Here is a 19,961-nt window from a genome sequence, read left to right on the forward strand (position 1 = left end):
TGTTGATACTGTGTTGTCTAGTATTGTGAGAGGTGGAAGTATGGAAGGGTTTCTCCTAAAGTCTACCACCATTTCTACGGTTTTGAGTGTGTTCAGTTCCAGTTTGTTTTGGTTGCACCACAAGGCTAGTCGTTCGACCTCTCATCTATATGTGGATTCATCATTGTCTCGAATGAGACCAATCACTGTTGTGTCATCTGTGTCATGAAGTCTCACCAGTGCCTTCCCACGCTATTCTTTCAAGTCCCAACTTTCCCCTCTCTTCCAAAACGAATGCAGTTGAAGTTGAGGAGCAAACAGCTCTCTTCCTTCCTTGTCTTAATCCAAAATATGGACATGGTTCTAAGCCCAAGCTTGTTCAACCAATGGTTCTTTGAATAAACTACAGTTGATTGCCAAAACGCTACGCTAGAGGGAAACAAACTACACTACGGATTTGTGGGTTATGTGGACTTCATGTCAGCCGTTGAACACTGAATTTAATTTACTTTGACGCTTCTTCTGAGATACTCAGTTTTCACTTCTGTGTGAGCGCATGTTCTTCATAAGTGGTGGCTCAGGCTGTAAGATAGCTTGTTATTAAAACACAGCAGCCTGCAATTACTGCAGACTCGAATCCCACCAGGCCCAAGGTTGACTCAGCCTTCTATCCTTTATAAGGTAGGTAAAATGAGGACCCAGATTGTTGGGGGGGCAATAAGTTGACTTTGTAAATATACAAATAGAATGAGACTATTGCCTTACACACTGTAAGCCGCCCTGAGTCTTCGGAGAAGGGTGGGATATAAATAAATAAATAAAAAAATAAAATAACCCTTCATAACCCTTACTTCAATCCATTCCTTGCAGTAGAACACAGACTAACCATGGTTTTGTGTCTCGGTCCTATGATTCCTAGAGCCTTTTGTTATCGTTTTTGAAGAAAGCGATACAGAAAGGAAGTCTTATTTTTTTTATGTTGGGAATATTATTTTTAAAAAAAATACTACCTCATATTGTGTCATTAAGATGAACTAATGGGATTGGTACCTAGTAAATGAAATAATAAGGCCAGTTCTGAATACATGTAGTATGGATGGAAGCAGTGGGATGGAAGTGTCTTATTAAGGCAATCCATGCCTCACTGGATCATTGTTTCAGAGATCTTTCATTATTTAAACAGAGAGACAGAATTATCACAGTTGGCAAGAAAACAGCTTCTGGCTTCCTGCTGGCTTCCCCATTGACTATTCTTATGGGCCATCAGAAATCTTCCTTCCTTCCTTCCTTCCTTCCTTCCTTCCTTCCTTCCTTCCTTCCTTCCTTCCTTCCTTCCTTCCTTCCTTCCTTCCTTCCTTCCTTCTTTCTTCCCTCACTCCCTTTCCTCCCTCCCTGCCTTTTGCAGTAGAATAGAAGTCTCTTAATTATTGCGACTTTTATAGAAGACGATGGTCTCACTGGAACCATATGCCCAAATGGAGGCTCTTAATAGATAACAACATGCAGTGTGAATGTGGAGAAAGTCAGAGCCCGGCTCATCTGCTGGAATTTCGGCTACTACTAGAAACATGTACCGATAATGATTTATTTTGGGCCAGCGACAATCCAAGATGGTGGATTCATTCTGGCAGTTTAAAGTTTGATCTAGACCAGTGATGGTGAACCTATGGCATGTGTGCCACAGGTGGCACGTGGACACCTGCACACATCTGTGGGCACACGAGTGTTGCCCTAGCTCAGCTCTAGTGCATATGCATGCACTGGCCAGCTAATTTTCTACCCTTCTGGGCCCACTGGAAGTTGGGAAACAGGCCGTTTCTGGCCTCCGGAGGGCCTCCCGGGGGGTGGGGAAGGCTGTTTTCACCCTCCCCAGGCTCCAAGAGAGCCTCTGGAGCCTGGGGAGGACGAAAAACAGGCCTACCAAGCCATTGCGTACCCAAAGCTGGGTGAGTGTGGGGGAGTCATGTGTGCATGTGCGGGGGGCAGGGCACATTGAATTATGGTTGTGGGCACGCACATGCACAACCCCCCCTGCACTTCTCCCACTTCTGGTACCCGATAGCAAAAACTTTAGCCCTCACTGACCCTGAAGAAGAAGAAGAAATGGGACCTGTGCTCATTGGTTTGATTTTGATTCCAACTTTACTATTCTTACTATCCTTTTCTTTACTATTTAGGTAACAGTTACCAAGGCCACAGCAATTTCGATTTTCCCCACGGGAATCCCGGTGGGACATCTATGAACGACTTCATGCATGCTCCCCAGTTGTCACACCCACCGGATATGACCAGCAACATGGCAGCGCTGGATAAACCCTTAAGTCATCCCATGCAGGAACCTGTAAGGATCTTACTTATTTACCTTGCTCATATGACCTTCTGTCCACAGGCAGCGTGCACAATTCGGAAATACACAGTAAGCAAAGTAAAATAAAAAAAAAAAAAAAACAGGCCACAGGAAAAAGAAAACAAAGTGAGTTCGTAAAAGCTGTGTAGCTTTATCTTTGCAAGGCAATGCCTCGGAAATAAAGCTGAGATCACAGGTGTATGGAGGTTAACAGTCATCCAGGTCATGGTTTGTCCCAAATGGTGCTTTTTCCTAAAGGTAACAGGACTTTCTTGGTTTCTTTTTCCTTGAAAACAGTTTGCTTCGGATCCGAGAAGCTGAATTGAAGAAGCTTCTTAGATGAGAAGTGGAATGATTGCACTTTTGGGATAGAGATTAAATGACCAGCTCCTGTTTCTTCTGCAGTAGGGACCCAAGACACTAGGAAACAGACTGGTCCATGCATGTCCATGAGCATCAGTGTTGAATCTTGTGCGATGGAGCAATCTCACAAATGCCACAACTTCCCTATTTCTATGAGATGTCCTGAAAGAGGTGTTTTCTACAGGGTCGTGGTTAAGGTGCAGGACCAACATGGGGACACGGGTTCTTGCTCACCTTCAGCCCCAGGAACAAATGTGATCTCTCATTTATTGTACTTTTACTTATTTATTACATTTCTACTCCACCCATCTTGCCTACGTGACTCTGTGCAGTTTACACCAACATACACATATATATATATCTTATAGGTCTGTGATGGCAAAAAACAGCCTGAAAACGGCCCAAAAAACAGCCTGAAAACAGCCCAAAAAACAGTCCAAAAAATGGCCAAAAAACAGGCATGCGTGTGCTGGCCAGCTGGTGTTTGGGTTTCCGGCGCTCCGGTGCACGCACATGGACACACATGCTCGTGCATTCTGGTTTGTGCACTTGGTGCCAAAAGGGTTCGCCACACGGGTGAAATCTAAAAATTTTCCCTACCGGTTCTGTGGGTGTGGCTTAATTGGTGGGCATGGCTTGCTGGTCAGGTGACTGAATGGGCATGGCTAATAATAATAAATAATAAAAATAATAAAGTATACAAAACTTGGGAGCGCACCGGTCTACCTTCTTTAAAAATAGAGGCACCAGTCTACCAATTGCCTTTTTCTGGGAGGCACCGGTCTACTTTAAAAATAGAGGCGCCGGTCTACCTTCTTTAAAAATAGAGGCACCAGTCTACCAATTGCCTTTTTCTGGGAGGCACCGGTCTACTTTAAAAATAGAGGCGCCGGTCTACTAATTGCCTTTTTTTGGGAGGCACCAGTCTACCTTCTTTAAAAATAGAGGCACCGGTCTACTAGCTGCCTACAGCACTGATCAGCAGTAGCGCCGCAGCAGTCATTTAAAGCCATTTGCAGCTATATCACCACCGAGAGCTTCAGGGACAGAGAAGAGGAACAATGAGGCATGGACTTTGGGGTAGGGGCAGGGACTTTTGCTACTGGTTCTCCGAACTACCCGCCCCCCATCGCTACCGGATCGCACAATCTGGTCCGAACCGGGAGCATTTCACCCCTGGTTCGCCATCACTGTTACAGGGATATCGAAAAGGATATTTGGCCATGTTATTCATTGTGTCAAAATATATAGATGCCCCCGCTGGCTCTTTTAAGGTTGGGGGGGGGAGGTTCAGCTCTTTAGCCACCATATTGTCCCCTGCCTTCCTCCGATGCTGTGTAGGAACTAGGTCATGAAGAAAGATCAAATCAGATCAAACCTTTATTGTCAATGCACAACATGTGTACAATGAAAAAGAAGAATTTTTTCCTTTTCCAAAGATTCAAATAGTGCCTCACTGTATTGCAAATAGACTAAGAAGCATTTTTTTCTTGCGTTTATGACAATGCCATTGTCATAACTGGAACTCTGGTGACACAGTGGTTAGAATGCAGTATTGCAGGCTGACTCTGCTGACTGCCTGAAGTTTGATCCTGACCAGCTCAAGGTTGACTCAGCCTTCCATCCTTCTGAAGTCAGTAAGAGGAGGACCCAGATTCTTCGGGGGCAATATACTGACTCTATAAACCTCTTCAAGAGGGTGCAAAAGCACCGTGAAGCGGTATATAAGTCTAAGTGCCATTGCTATGACTCAATATGACCACTCTCCAGTTGTCTTAGTGTCTTCTTGGTGATCTTCTCAAATGCTCAAATTTGCCTGTCGCATCCAAAATACGTGAAATGAAGCTCCATTAAATCAAGCTTTTATTACATTAGGGAATATTTAACTTGGCTACTGAAGCCACATAAGAAGACAAAAATTGATACAAGGGCATGATTCAAGTGGTTTCAGTGACTGCAGTCGCTGTACTGTCTACAATCCCCATCGGTTCCTCAGCTAATAAAACTGCCTTTTATTTTAATGCCAAAATGCATTTAATGTTACGACATCACTCACTTCTAAATAGAGTACATAATAATTGTTGATCTCCCTTGACAGTCCTTTAGGAATGATAACCCAAAAAACGTACGTGTCTTGCCAGCCATTAACAAAAACAATGCATGGATAACAAGAGTCCATATTTCCTCTTTCGGCCTGGCACATTTTTAATTTTATTTTTCCAAGTGCCACAGAGGCCCAACAGAAATCCTCTGGGATATTTTGGGGTGATGATCATCGCAAAGTATCTCGCTGAATAAAAAGAAGGATTGGATTTCCCCAATGGAAAAAAAAATGCTATTTGCCTTTCCATATTTCCAATGTATTCACGTAGTTTCTGGCTTACAACCATTTGTTTAGTGACTATTAGAACTTTAAATGGCCCTGAAAAAGGGTGAGTTACAACCGATCTTCGCACATATGACCATTGCAATTAGAACTATTAACCAGTGGAACGACTTGCCTCCAGAAGTTGTAGGGGCTCCATCACTGGAGGTTTTGATGAAGAGACTGAGCAGCATTTGTCTGAGATGGGCTAGGGTAGGGATGGCTAACCTTTTTGCTGTTGCGTGCCAAAAGTGGAGGGAGTATAGAAGGGTTGCGCTCGTGAGTGCCCACACCCATAATTCAATGTGCCCCCCGCACAACCCCCGCTTTTGGCATGCAATGGTAGAGTGGGCCCGGTAGGTCCATTTTTCGCCCTCCCTAGGCTCCGAAGCCTTTCTAGGAGCCTGGGGAGGGTGAAAACAACCTTCCCCACACACCCCTGGAGGCTGGAAACAGCTTGTTTCCTGACTTCTGGCAGGCCCAGAAGGCCCACAAATCAGCTGGCTGATGCACACATGCGCACTGGAGCTGAGCTAGGGCAATATGGCTCCGCATATCACCTGTGGCACCCGTGCCATAGGTTTGCCATCACGGGACTAGGGTCTCCTGCTTGAGCAGGGGGTTGGACTAGAAGACCTCCAAGACCTTCATTTCAGACAAGAGAACCCAGGACACTGTAACCATCATAAACAGGAGACATTTGCCAAGCGTCTGGATTTTGATCACATGACCACGGGGATGCTACAACGGCCATAAGTGTGAAAAATGGTTATAAGGCACTTTTTTTCAGTGTTGTCGTAACTTTGAACGGTCGCTAAACAATCTGTAGTTGCATACCTTTGTTCCACTGATGTCTTAAATGAAGTCATCTGGAGCAGGAGATACTGCTGCGAAACGGAATTCTACTTCCCCCTGTACTTAAATTAGTTCATCTTTAAGGAATTATGAGAGTGGAGTTCAGAGGTGCTATTCACTGGGTTCTGACCAGTTCTGGTGAACCGGTGGTGGAAATTTTGAGTAGTTTGGAGAACCGGTAAATACCACCTCTGACTAGCCCCGCCCCCATCTATTCTCTGCCTCCCGAGTCCCAGCTGATCGGGATGAAATGGGGATTTTGCAATAACCTTCATCTGAAGTAGGGAGGGAATGGAGATTTTACAGTATCCTTCCCTTGCCACGCCCACCAAGCCACGCCCACCAAGCCATGCCACGTCCACCAAACCACAGAACCGATAGTAAAAAAAATTGAATCCTACCACTAGTGTAGTTGTACATTTCATTAAACGAACAGGCCCAGTGTATTTCACAGACTTTGACTGAACTCAACTCACGTTCTGACCACACGCACGAGACCCCAGCAATGTCCCTCGCCAAAGACGTATCTTGAGAGCTTCTGTTCCATTCCTACTCCATGCCATGCCAACTCATCTCTAGACCATGGCATTCTAGAGGAATTTCATGGTCTCACTCTTGAAATAAGTCTCTGTCAACTAGAATGCCAAACCATGCCTCAAATACTTCAAACTCCTTTGGTTTTGGAGAATTTTCTTCTGGAAACAGCAGAACTGTCCAAAGAGAAATGTTTTCCAGGGGGGAAAAATAACCACCCAAGATAGTCCAGTTGACTTTTGGAAGAACACCTTTGGGCCAAAGTTCTTCAGAACATTCCACCTCAAACTGGTTAGCTTTGCATGTCCCTAGTTCAGGAGTCACCAACCTTTCGGACCTCAGGGACCACTAAATTCATAATTTTAAATCCCGCGGACCACTAATATGATCTGCCTAATGACCAGCTGGGTGGGCATGGCTAGGTGGTCATGTGACTGATTGGGCGTGGCCAAATTGATGTTACTCACATCAAGGGGCACTTTGCCAACCCCTACTAACCCCTCCTCACCCAGCCACTCCTTGCCTCCCTGCCTGGGTTCCTTTGGGCTCCAACAGGAAACAGTTGTTGGAGCTAAGCAGCCACCACGAGAAAGAGTTGGCAAAACAGAATTGGATCTGACCGAGAAAGAGGCTCATAGAAGCATCTCACTGAGGACTACAAGCAGAGGGAAGACCTGCGGGAGTGAAAGACCAAGTACCAGCGCCTGGAGGCTCAGTGGGCTGAGATGGTCAGCCAGTTCCACGCCATGATGCAGTCCCACTGGAACGAGGCCCTCCGGCTCTTTGCCACCAGCGGCTCTTCCCCCCAGCCTTCGCCCAAAGCCCCTCACTAGGAGGCTGAAGCAGATCCCAAGTCGGAATTTTTGCCCCCCCTCCAACCCCCACAAAAAGACCTCAAAGGGGGAGACTCTCTGCAGCAACACAAACATTCATTGCACGTATCTGTCTCAGGGGCCGTAGTTTGAAGATCCCTGATATAGTGCAATATAAAAAATGCAAATAATTTTTCTGTGGACCATCAAAATTTTCCCACGGACCACCAGTGGTCCACAGACCACCAGTTGGTGACCACTGCCCTAGTTGGTTTAGTTCCTGTCACCAAAAGCAACCAGTTATCAGATCTAAGGGCATGATTATTTTTTTAATACTGATGCATTTTGCACATGGATTTATTTTGTTTGTGAAATAAATGAACCTTCCCCCCCCCCCAAAAAAAATCCATTTTGGGGTTGCTTATTTTCAGATTCCCTTTATAGAACATTGCAAGCTTAACGTTACGCAACACATTCAGAAATCCAGAAGGAGGTAAATCCTTTTCCAAAAGAAAAATACACTTAACCCCTTTAAAAGAGGAAAGCTTGTGATTATTTAAGATCCACTTCCCCATATGAGGTCTCTCTCAGAAGCCATTACTTTAGCCTTCTCATGAATCATTTTTAATGTCTCTTGGCTACGTTAAGATGAAGCGGTCTGCAGTGCCTGCCTTAATGCAATTGATGCTGAGGCTGAAAAATAGCACTGTCTGCAAAAAAACAGAAAAAAGAAAAAAAGAAATTGAGCCGATATTCAGCTTCATTTCACACACTTTATAAGGGCTGAGATTAACCAGGTAGTAAGAAACGGGGGCAACTCACCTCTTTCCTCCCTCCCTCCCTCCTTCCTTTCTTGCCTTCCTTCCTTCTTCTCCTCCCTCCTCTTTTTCTTCCCTTCCCTTCCCTTCCTCCCTCCCTTTCCTCCCTCCCTCCCTCCTTTCTTGCCTTCCTTCCTTCTTCTCCCTCCTCTTTTTCTTCCCTTCCCTTCCCTTCCTCCTCCTCTTTTCTTCCTTCCTTCCTTCCTCCTCCCTTTCCTCCCTCCCTCCCTCCTTTCTTGCCTTCCTTCCTTCTTCTCCCTCCTCTTTTTCTTCCCTTCCCTTCCTCCCTCCCTCCCTCCCTTCCCTTCCTCCCTCCCTTTCCTTCCACCCTCCTTTCCTTCCCTTCCCATCCCTTTCCTTCCTCCTTCTCCTCCCTTCTTTCTTTTCCTTCCCTTCCATTCCTTTCCCTTCCCTTCCCTTCAGTTTTCAAAGAGTAGAACACCAGCACACATGATTTCTTTCTAGATGTCTAAAGTTGAAGAAAATAGAGCTGGTTGAAATATGGTGCGCTGTGACTACATACATGAAAATAGTTCTATATAATACAGCAGAAATCTGTGTGTTCTAGGAAGTTTGTGCAGTTCCTTTTGTGTCCTTATGTTTGTGTATGGGGTTTGGAACGATATGTACAGGTGAGTTTAAAAGACGCCTCTTTTTCTAATTTATTATTATTATTATTTATTATTATTTTATTAGATTTATAAACCGCCCTTCTCCCGAAGGACTCAGGGCGGTGTACAGCCAAAGTAAAAAAGAAACAATGTACAGTTAAAATAAATTAAAAAACTTATTATACAGTGTGGCCAAAATTAAAATAGTTAAAAATCTAAAAGACCCCAAGTTAAACTAAAAAGAAATTTAAAATTTAAAACTAGACAATTTAAGAAAGCCCCGCACGAACAAACAGATATGTTTTCAGTTCGCGGTGAAAAGTCCGAAGGTCAGGTATTTGACGTAAACCAGGGGGAAGTTCATTCCAAAGAGTAGGGGCCCCCACAGAGAAGGATCTTCCCCTGGGGGCCGCCAGCCGACATTGTCTGGCGGACGGCACCCTGAGAAGGCCCTCTCTGTGCGAGCGTACGGGTCGGTGGGAGGCATGAGGTAACAGCAGGCGGTCCCATAAGTACCCAGGTCCCAAGCCATATACATATTTTATACATATAAAACATTGGTAAGCCCACATTTGGAATGCTGCACCCAGTTTTGGTCACCCCAATATAAAAAAAAAAGATGTTGAGACTAGAAAGAGTGCAGAGAAGAGCAACAAAGATGATGTGGGGACTGGAGACTAAAATATCTGAAGAACGGTTGCAGGAACTGGGTATGTCTAGTTTAATGAAAAGAAAAAACAGGGTCAACATTATAGCTGTCTTCCAATATTTGAGGGGCTGCCACAAAGAAGAGGAGTTCACCCTATTCTTCAAAAAACCTGAAGGCTGGACAAGAAATAATGGTTGGAAGCTAACCAAGGAGAAAAGCAACCTAGAACTAAGGAGAAATTTCCTGACCCCTTTTTTTTTAATTTGAATTTATATCCCGCCCTTCTCCGAAGACTCAGGACGGCTTACACTATGTTAAGCAATAGTCTTCATCCATTTGTATATTATATACAAAGTCAACTTTTATTGCCCCCACCAATCTGGGTCCTCATTTTACCTACCTTATAAAGGATGGAAGGCTGAGTCAACCTTGGGCCTGGTGGGACTCGAACTTGCAGTAATTGCAAGCAGCTGTGTTAATAACAGACAGACTTAGTCTGCTGAGCCACCAGAGGCCCCTGAGGACAATTGACCAGTAGAAAAGAAGAGTACACCAACAAACAAGCAAGCCAACACACACACAAAGAGAATGAGCGTATGTCTATATGCAGAACAGTAAGAACAATTGGAGAGATGTTTTTAAAAAAAAAATAATAGGTGAAATACTTATTTTCTCATTTCTTTTTATTCCTTGCACCATGCAACTAAACTGTCAGTAGGTGATTCTCTGATGCATATTTGTTTTGTTGGAAAGTATATTTTGCCCCAATTTATTAGAATTCATACCAGAAAAGTTAAAGAAGTCAACATACTAGAGAGTTAACTAGAAGTTAACATCCTAGAACAAGAGTCTCCAACCTTGGTCCCTTTAAGACTTGTGGACTTCAACTCCCAGAGTCCCTCAGCCAGCTTTGCTGGCTGAGGGACTCTGGGAGTTGAAGTCCACAAGTCTTAAAGGGACCAAGGTTGGAGAACCCTGTCCTAGAAAACTTAAATGTTTGTGGAGATAGTTAGTCATCCAGGTTATGCTTTTTTCAAAAGGCAACTGGACTTTCTTTGTTTTTCCTAGAAGACGTTTCGTTTCTCCTCCAAGAAGCTTCCTCAGTTCTGACTCACTCACTCAGTTCAGTGAGAACTGAAAGAAGATTCTTGGATGAGAAGCAAAACGTCTTCAAGGAAAAACAAAGAAAGTCCAGTTGCCTCTTGGAAAAAAAGAATCTTTGGGACTAGAAAAACTAAAAGAAGTTTCTACTTTCCCAATTAAAGCAAATTTTCAAGGTTGGATCCGGACTTGCAACCCAATAGAACCACCATTTCTTCTTCCAAGTATTTTTCTTTTTAAAAAAAATGTGTTTCGAAGGCCGTGGGTTCAGTGACAGGCAGAGCGCCCACACAGGTTTCTCCTGGATGATGACGGCTTGTAGAGATGATGGTTTATGAAACAATTCCCCTCACCGCCGCACCATGCTCTCCCCCATCTTCCCAGCTTGCTACCTCATCTCCTCATGTCTCCTCTCCTGCTTCTTTCCTCCTTCTGCAGATCCCTCATCCTGGCAACACTGATCAATCCCATAGCTCCATGCCTCAAGGTTTGCACGTCTCTCATCCCAGCAGCCAGTCAGGGCAGCCATTACATCACGGTGGGCCCCCGACTCAGACATCCCGGCAGCCGACCCAGGCCGCTTCTAGCAACCATCCTCACACCGATCTGGCTTTTAACCCCTCGACAGCTTTAGAAGCTCAACCTGGTGGGCAGGGGACATCTGACATGCCGGAACCTTCGCTGGATGTAAGTCTGTGTCATTCTGTCATCTGCTTCCCTTCACAGTGCATTTGAGGTCAGAAAAGGTGGAAGGAAGGATATCCGGATATCTCTTTATCATCAGGGATCTCCAATTTGGGATGATTTGTGGACTTCAGTTCCCAGAATTCCTCAGCCAGCTATGCTATGTGAGCTATGAGCCTTGGTGGCACAGTGGTTAGAGTGCAGTACTGCAGGCTACTTCTGCTGCCTGCTGGCTGCCTGCAATTTGGCAGTTCGAATGTCACCAGGCTCAAGGTTGACTCAGCCTTCCATCCTTCTGAGGTGAGTAAAATGAGGACCCAGATTGTTAGGGGCAAGAGGTGGACTCTGTAAACCGCTTAGAGAGGGCTGTAAAGCACTGTGAAGCGGTATATAAGTCTAAATGCTATTGCAATGCTGGCTGAGGAATTCTGGGAGTTGAAGTCCACAAGTCATGAAGTTGCCAAGGTTAGAGAGCCCTGGCTTACATAGTCTACGCCCACATATTGGTTAGGAGTTAGCTGGGGCAAGCCAAGCCTGTTTGGGTTAATTTATGGTCCCATCTACCATGCTGCGACAAAAAATATCTGTTAAATTTTGTTAAAACAATATTAGGAATCCCTAGACAATTGAGAACTGGACAGGGAAGTTAAGAAGAGCTGATATGCATGAAATTCAAATCCATTCTGTGCTTGCTGCTCATTTCCTCTCTGGCAATAAACTTCAGGGACATGACCTCAGGCCAATGGAAACTGTGGTTTGTAACTGTTATAAAATCTCTGATTAACAGGTCTGAAAGATAACTTCTGGATAACATCTGTGGAGATTCTCATTCATCCAGGTCACCATTGTTCCATAAGTGCTTTTCCAAAAGGCAACTGGACTTCCTTGGGTTTTGTTTTGTTTTTTAAACTGAAGAAGCTTCTTGGAGGAGAAGCAAAATATTTTCAAGAGAAAAAATATCAAGAAAGCCCAGTTGCCTTTTGGAAAAGCACCTTTAGGATAATGTGATATTGATAACATTCTTAAAAGTAAAAGTAAAGGTTTCCCTCGCACATACGTGCTAGTCACTCCTGACTCTTCGGGGTGGTGCTCATCTCCGTTTCAAAGCTGAAGAGCCAGCGCTGTCCGAAGATGTTCCGTGGTCATGTGACCGCATGACTAAACGCCAAAGGGGCACGGAACGCTGTTACCTTCCCACCAAAGGTGGTTCCTATTTTTCTGCTTGCATTTTTTTACGTGCTTTCAAATTGCTGGGTTGGCAGAAGCTGGGACAAGTAACGGGAGCTCATCCCGTTACACAGCACTAAGGATTCGAACCGCTGAACTGCCAACCTTTCAATCGACAAGCTCAGTGTCTTAGCCCCTGAGCCACCGCATCCCTTCTTCTGTTCTTAGAGGGGCTTATATTGATAGAAGAACATGAATCTGATTTTTGGACTATTTCTCCTCTATCACCTACCATATTCTGTCTGCTACAGAGACATTTTGAGGTCCATAACACGGTTCTTCTTTAAACCTTAGCGCAGATAGAGCAGCTCAACTCTTGTTGCATATATGGACATATTCATGTAGCTTTCTTGATAACAGTATTGAAACTGTTTAACATTGTCTTATTTCAGGATGTTTTCACCGCTTCCCAATCTACCTGCTAGCCCTGAAGTTAATCAGCTCAGCTTAATAAAGCTTCACTAAAGTCGCAATCTTTTTTCTGAATTCCAAACTAAGGAATTAGAATGGCAGAGTGGCAAGAAGACAACAAGGTTAAGCCCTTGTTCATTTTGTCGACTTAATTCTTGCGAACGCAGCCCATAGCAAAAGAAGAATGTAAGGCAGCTACAATTGTTTTTTTTTAAAAATACCTTCCGTGCATACGCACCAATTGTTCATAGGATGAATGAAGGATTGGCAGTTAAAGAGACATGAACTAGGAGACGAGGCTAATCTGGCTGTAAACTCATCCTATTGTTCTTAAAGGGATGTTGTTGCTCAGTGGTTAAAGATGCTGAAAACTGACAGTCTGGGTTTGAGACCCGTATGCTGCACGATGGGGTGAGTTCCCATTCCTTCTCCAGCTCCTGCTCACCTAGCAGTTCAAAAGCATGCAAATGCAAGTAGATAAGTAGACACTTTGATGGGAAGGTAACAGCATTCCGTGCAACCCAGTTTATAGTTAAGGGCCAGCCAAATGACCGTGGAAGTGTCTTGGAACAACACTGGCTCCCTCGGCGAGGAAGCAGAAATGAACACCCCACACTCCAGAGTTGGAGATGATGGGACATTTATCTCTTTATTGATCTTAAGGATAGATTTGGCTGATCTGGCAAGTTAGGTGGGCATTCCCTCTCCCTTCACCACTCCATGTGTGTCCCTCCTGAAGCTACATGCTCAGTGGTCACATCTGATCACCCCAGATAGATCAAGGGAATTCAAGAAACTGCAGTCCCCTGCTAGAATCTCCAAAATCCATTTATAGAACATATGATGCATTATAGAGCCAATTAACCACCTTGGTGTCAAACAACTATATTTTAGATTTAGAAATGGCTAAGACGCTGAGCTTGTCATTCGAAAGGTTGGCAGTTCAGCAGTTCGAATCCCTAGTGCCACGTAACGGGGTGACTTCCCATTCCTTGTCCCAGCTTCTGCCAACCTAGCAGTTCGAAAGCACGTAAAAATGCAAGTAGAAAAATAGGGACCACCTTTGGTGAGAAGGTAACAGCGTTCCATGCGCCTTTGGCATTGAGTCATGCCGGCCACATGACCATGGAGATGTCTTCGGACAGCGCTGGCTCTTCAGCTTTGAAACAGAGATGAGCACCGCCCTCTAGAGTCAGGAACGACTAGCACATATGTGCAAGGGGAACTTTTACTTTTACTCCTACAGCTCGTCTATTTAATGTTGTGTAATGTTTGCTATGTCCGGCTAGATGGCAGCATCTAGCTAACTTTAGATCTGATCCGGTCAGTTTTCTTTCAGGCTGGTCTGGGGGGAAAAAAAGTCAAATAAGTTAGACCCTTTCCAGCCTTAGATAGAGCCCTGGGAAATTCCAGAACTACAAGCTAGGAAAGTGGGAGAAAGACATCGTAGAAAAGGAAAAAAAGGCAACATAGTATTCAAAGCAACTACATGGACATGTTCATAAAGTTATTAAGAGTTACGTTAACTCTAAGGCGGCTTTATTATTTGTCTGTGCTTGCTAAGATGCAGTCGTATAATAATTTGGCAAAGAAGAAGATTTAATTAAGAAAATCCTAGAATATGCAGAGATGGGATAAACTCACAAAAGAAATCAAAGAAAAAGAGGATACAGAATATTATAAGTCTGGTGTAGATGGTATGAATGGTTGGAAAATAGGAAAGATAAGAAAATTGAACAACAGTGTAAAATGTAGATGAAATAAAGGAAGATAGATAATATAAAAGTAGAATAAGATAGAATTAAAATATGTATATATAGTAAGAAAGGACCGCTTTGAATAGCTGATAAGAAACAGTGATTTGTATATAAATGTTCTATGTTTGTCTTGTGTTTTAATGTGTTTAAAATAAAAAACTTTAAAAGAAATAATAATTTGGCGTGGAAAAATGTCACTCATCCTTGTGATGAGCTGGGGCAAAATTATTTGTAAGCAAAGAGTGTAGATTCCAACCCCCCAATAAATAAGAAAGTTAGCCGAGGAGTTGTAGGGGGGGGGGGGAAAGTGCAAGACATTTTAGGAGGGAAATCATTCCAAAAAATGTGAATGGAAGCAGCCATGTAAGTAAACACTACTTTTTCAGTTCACATCTGTGCATTCAGATAAGATTGTTCAAGCTATCTAAACCAGGGGTCTCCAACCTTGGCAACTTTAAGACTTGTGGATTTCAATTCCCAGAATTCTGGGAGTTGAAGTCCACAAGTCTTAAAGTTGTCAAGGTTTGGAGACCCCTGATCTAAACTGTGACAAATATCTGTGACATTTGGAAGGGGAAAAAGTGGGATGAAAATTTATACCTCTGATGCTGGCAAAATCAAAGATCAACACTTAAGAGTGTTTTCATTCAAGAAGCCGCATGTTTCGTTTCCCCTAACTCCCGAATGTGGAATGTCCTGAATAAATGGATCAGACAAGGGACATGATATAAGTTAATTAGACAGCAGTCTAGTTCGGTTTTATTTCTTCTGTTAATTGACGAACCCTTGCAAAATTGAATTTTTTGAAGACTTTCTCCCACTAAATTTTGAGTTTAAACATGCCTGAATCCAATTAGTTGGCTTTAAGAAAACCATAGTAGAAATATTTGTTTTATATATACTGTATATATATGATTTGTTACCTGGGTGTGTAACTGTATTTGCTGGCAATCTGATGGTTGCACTTGAAAAAAATCCTGATGGCCACTGCTAAAATTTTTTGACTGCCAGCTTTGTCTATCAAGCAAATTTATTTTTGAGACTGGGTAACCTATGTGTAGATGAATCCTAGTTGAAGACTGGGACATACCGAAGAAAAGGCATAACTTAGAACAGATGAGTAGAAGTCTTAGTGCAACTTCAGCCGTCTGTTTTATGGAAATGAGGGAGTAAATATACAACAGGTCCTTCTGATGAAGAGTTTCCCTAAATATGCAATTTGGGGAGAAAGGTCTCAGCTAGCATTTTCCATGGAAGGCTATTTATGTGCATGGACAAATTATGTGGTTCTGTGCAAGAGACAAGGATGTTCAAAGAGCCATTTCTGGTTGGCTTCCATCAATGAAGGCACCACGGCAGGTCAATGTTCTGATGTCGTTTAGTGGCATTGAGCATCTATGTCAATGCTTTAGAAGTTGTATCTTCCAACCGACGTGGGCCATGGATGCCTGCACGCTTGACAAGAGCTTCACCACCTGTCTTCTCTTTCTGTTGTAGCTACTTCCTGAGCTCACAAACCCCGATGAGTTACTTTCCTACTTGGATCCTCCTGACTTACCAAGCAATAGCAACGATGACCTTCTCTCTCTTTTTGAGAACAACTGAAGCCTTCTGCATTTCACTCCCAACCCACCTTCCTCCCGTTTGACACATCCGTAGCTTCACAACGAGGAATCTCGAGTAACTCTTTCCCACGAGGTCAAGCTCACCGCTCGAGCGTTACAGCAGCACACACTCCTTCCCGTCTTCACCTCGGACCTGCTTGAGTCCCAAGTTTGGGCTGTGGCGGTGGAGAGAAGCAAGAGGACAATCTGGGGGTTGACCTCTTAGACTGCCTGGCCACATCCCAGACCGTTTGTACAGCTGTGGAAAAAACCTCACACTCTTCGGGCTGATTCTGCAGACCGAAAGAGTGGATGACTTTTTGGGATATCTAGCAAGGAACATCCCAGCCACTCTCAGCAAGGAAAGAAAGCAAAGAGCAACAGGTCCATCCTTGACCAGTTTCAGAGTGTCTTTCCAACCGTTGTTCTTCCATCCATGCGTTTCCTTCCTTTGGCTGTAATGTCTGTTCCACTCGGTCCTCTCCAAGTTATGCAGATTCCAGTCTATCTGTCGGACGAAATAAGGACAACCGTTGGGCAGCACAGTTCAGACTCGGAACTCGAAAAATACCAAAAAGCACAAAGAAATCAGTCATGTCACAAGTAGGGTACACATACAACACATGTCAGAAGGAGACATCAGACAGTGGGGCTTTTTCCCCCACCCCATGGTCCTGTGAAATCTCCAGATTGTGGCAAGCATGGGGTTTTTTTCCTAGTCAATTGTAGCATCTTTGATTTGATTTAATCACTCTTCTGGGCAGAACAACTCTTTCCCTTTACACAACGTGTTGTGGTCCGATGTCTCGTGTTTTGTTTTGTTTTCCCGAAAAATGCTTTTTCTCCATTGATTGTCTTTTTGGGGTATTAGAACGGCCAGTCCCTGAAATTTTTAAAAAAAAAAAAAAGGAAAAGGAAAGAAAAATGGGGAAAAGGCGAAAACCTTTTTTTTTTTTTTGCATAGGAAATAAGAAAACCCTGCAAAACATTAGCCGTGAGAACGTTCTCTTTTCTTTACTCGGGCAGATAAAAAATTCCTCAGTTTCTACCGAAAACAGGAAAGGGGAAGGGACAAGAAATAAAGGCCACCTAGCAAAATGAGGGAAAAAGTTCAAAGTCAAGATGGCCGCCACAACCAGGTGATCAAAACTCTACTCCCTTTTTAACCTGCAGGGCGCAGAATGGGACAACTCACCACAGCCAACCCTACAAGACGAATCGTTGTAGGATCATGCAATAATTCAATTGAAGTATTTAAAATAATTTTTAGAAACATTTTTAATTTTTGTCATTCCCCTTTCATGTTATTCCCTCCTTGGGCATCTTTTCTTTTAACGATTCTATTCCACCGTTTCTTTGATATTCGTGTAACTCTTGTCCCGTGGCGAATTTGTCCCACAGTGAGTTGGCCACACTGAGTTGTCCTAGGCCAGGGGCCTGCAAACTTGGCTCTTTTAAGACTTGTGGACTTCCACTTTGCTGGCTGAGGAACTCTGGGAGTTGAAGTCCACAAGTCTTAAAAGAGCCAAGTTTGCAGACCCCTGGCCTAGGCCCTACAGGGCGGAGGCGATGTAAGTTAAAAAAAAGAAAAGAAAAAAGTGGTAGGTTTCCATCACATCACAGCTAAAATCTTGACTGTTTTGTCTGACCAGATGTCCCTGTCCACTTAATCCAAACCAAGGATTTGAGGAATTGAAACAGGCTTTTATATTCAGAAAAACACCAAATAACCCTAAGTACTTGTCTTGGGTTTTCCAGGCTGTGTTGTCATTCACCATCTTGTGGGTTATGATTTTACCTGACAGCACCTCTCCCTCTTCTCTTTTCTTTCTTTCTTTCTTTCTTTCCTTCTTTCTTTCTTTCCTTCTTTCTTTCTTTCCTTCTTTTCTTCCTTCCTTCCTTTCTTTCTTTCTTCATTTTTTTTTAAAATGTAGATTTCCAAGGATATTGGGCATGGGGAAAAATGAAGTCATTCTGGTGCAATTTTCCTGCCCATTCCAATGCTGAATGCTTCACTGGTATTTGCGATTCTCCCTCAGTTGCTTCCTTCCTGCATGAGATTCCGGTCAACTTCTTAGGCCACTGTTGTGCTGTCGTCCTCTTTTTACAAATTATGTACAGTAAACGATGTATTTTAAAAAGTCCATGTGTGCCAATTCTGCTCTGACGCAGGCCAACATTTCAACATCTGCTTTCTGTGTACACATATTGCCTGCCTGCCTGCCTTCCTTCCTTCCTTCCTTCCTTCCTTCCTTCCTATCTTTCTTTCTTCCTTCTCCTTCTTTCTTATAACTCATTTGTCACTTCCTCTCCTTTCCTTTGCCATAGGCTAAATAAATAAATCTCTTTTTCCTTCTTTCCTCTCTCTAATTCCTTCCTTCCTCTCCTCTCTCTGATTACTTCCTTCCCTCCCTCCCTCTCTCCTTCCTTCCTTCCTTCCTTCCTTCCTTCCTTCCTTCCTCCCTCAATCTCCTACATCCCTTCCTCTTTCTCCTTTCCCTTGCCATAGGCTAAATAAATAAATCTTCTTTCCTTTCCTTCCTTCCTTCCTTCCTTCCTTCCTTCCTTCCTTCCTTCCTTCCTTCCTTCCTTCCTTCCTTCTCCTCTCTCTAACTCCTCCCCCCTCCCTCCCTTCCTTCCATCCATCCATCCATCCATCTTTTTAAAAAAAGGCTAAATAAATAAATCTTCTTCCTTCCTTCCTTCTTTCCTCTCTAATTCCTTCCTTCCTCTCCTCTCTGATTACTTCCTTCCCTCCCTCCCTCTCTCCTTCCTTCCTTCCTTCCTTCCTTCCTTCCTTCCTCCCTCAATCTCCTACATCCCTTCCTCTTTCTCCTTTCCCTTGCCATAGGCTAAATAAATAAATCTTCTTTCCTTTCCTTCCTTCCTTCCTTCCTTCCTTCCTTCCTTCCTTCCTTCCTTCCTTCCTTCCTTCCTTCCTTCTCCTCTCTCTAACTCCTCCCCCCTCCCTCCCTTCCTTCCATCCATCCATCCATCCATCTTTTTAAAAAAAGGCTAAATAAATAAATCTCTTTTTCCTTCTTTCCTCTCTCTAATTCCTTCCTTCCTCTCCTCTCTCTGATTACTTCCTTCCCTCCCTCCCTCTCTCCTTCCTTCCCTCCTTCCTTCCTTCCTTCCTTCCTTCCTTCCTTCCTTCCCTCCTTCCTTCCTTCCTTCCTTCCTCCCTCAATCTCCTACATCCCTTCCTCTTTCTCCTTTCCCTTGCCATAGGCTAAATAAATAAATCTTCTTTCCTTTCCTTCCTTCCTTCCTTCCTTCCTTCCTTCCTTCCTTCCTTCCTTCCTTCCTTCCTTCCTTCCTTCCTTCCTTCCTTCTCCTCTCTCTAACTCCTCCCTCCCTCCCTTCCCTGTCCAGAAACAACAGAAGGCTGTCAGATCTAAGCCAGGGATTCTCTGGCTCGTTGGTTTCCACTTGTAAGTTCTGTCGTCATCTGCCCAATGAATGGTATGATAAAAGAAAAACTGTGCATCCATCCTGCGTTTGTTCTCTCCGCTGAAGTTGTGCTTGTAAATTCTTGGAGCATTTGTTCTATCGCCACTGCTGTACATGCAGTGTACATGCAGATTGAGATATATATGCACATAGGTATAGATGTAGGTCTTTGGTTATTCGGGGTTTCTCCCGTGTAAAATTGGAAGTGTCTTGGCAACGTTTCGACGAAGTCTCATTCGTCATCTTCAGGCTTCAGCCGTGCTCGCACGAAGCTGAAGCCTGAAGATGACGAATGAGACTTCGTCGAAACGTTGCCAAGACACTTCCAATTTTACGCGGGAGAAAACCCGAATAACCAAAGACCTACATACAAACACCCGCGAAAACCTCA

At 43.8% G+C, this 19,961-nt stretch overlaps 1 protein-coding gene across 7 annotated transcripts in view; it reads left to right on the forward strand.

Moving 5' to 3' along the window:
* Positions 1-18,760, forward strand: part of ZMIZ1 (zinc finger MIZ-type containing 1) — a 558,395-nt gene extending 539,635 nt beyond the window's left edge. For 4 of the 7 annotated variants that reach the window (XM_058188355.1, XM_058188354.1, XM_058188357.1 and 1 more), the window contains 3 exons: positions 2,157-2,320; positions 10,873-11,121; positions 16,011-18,759. In XM_058188355.1, the coding sequence (XP_058044338.1) occupies positions 2,157-2,320; positions 10,873-11,121; positions 16,011-16,118 (521 nt within the window). In that variant the 3' untranslated portion in view covers positions 16,119-18,759. Of the gene's footprint in view, positions 1-2,156; positions 2,321-10,872; positions 11,122-16,010 lie in introns of all 7 variants that reach the window. The other 3 variants (XM_058188358.1, XM_058188359.1, XM_058188360.1) reach the window with 2 other exon arrangements.
* The last annotated feature ends 1,201 nt before the right edge of the window (positions 18,761-19,961 follow it).

Source organism: Ahaetulla prasina, chromosome 6 (genome assembly GCF_028640845.1).
Source record: "Ahaetulla prasina isolate Xishuangbanna chromosome 6, ASM2864084v1, whole genome shotgun sequence".
NCBI classification, from domain to species: domain Eukaryota; kingdom Metazoa; phylum Chordata; class Lepidosauria; order Squamata; family Colubridae; genus Ahaetulla; species Ahaetulla prasina.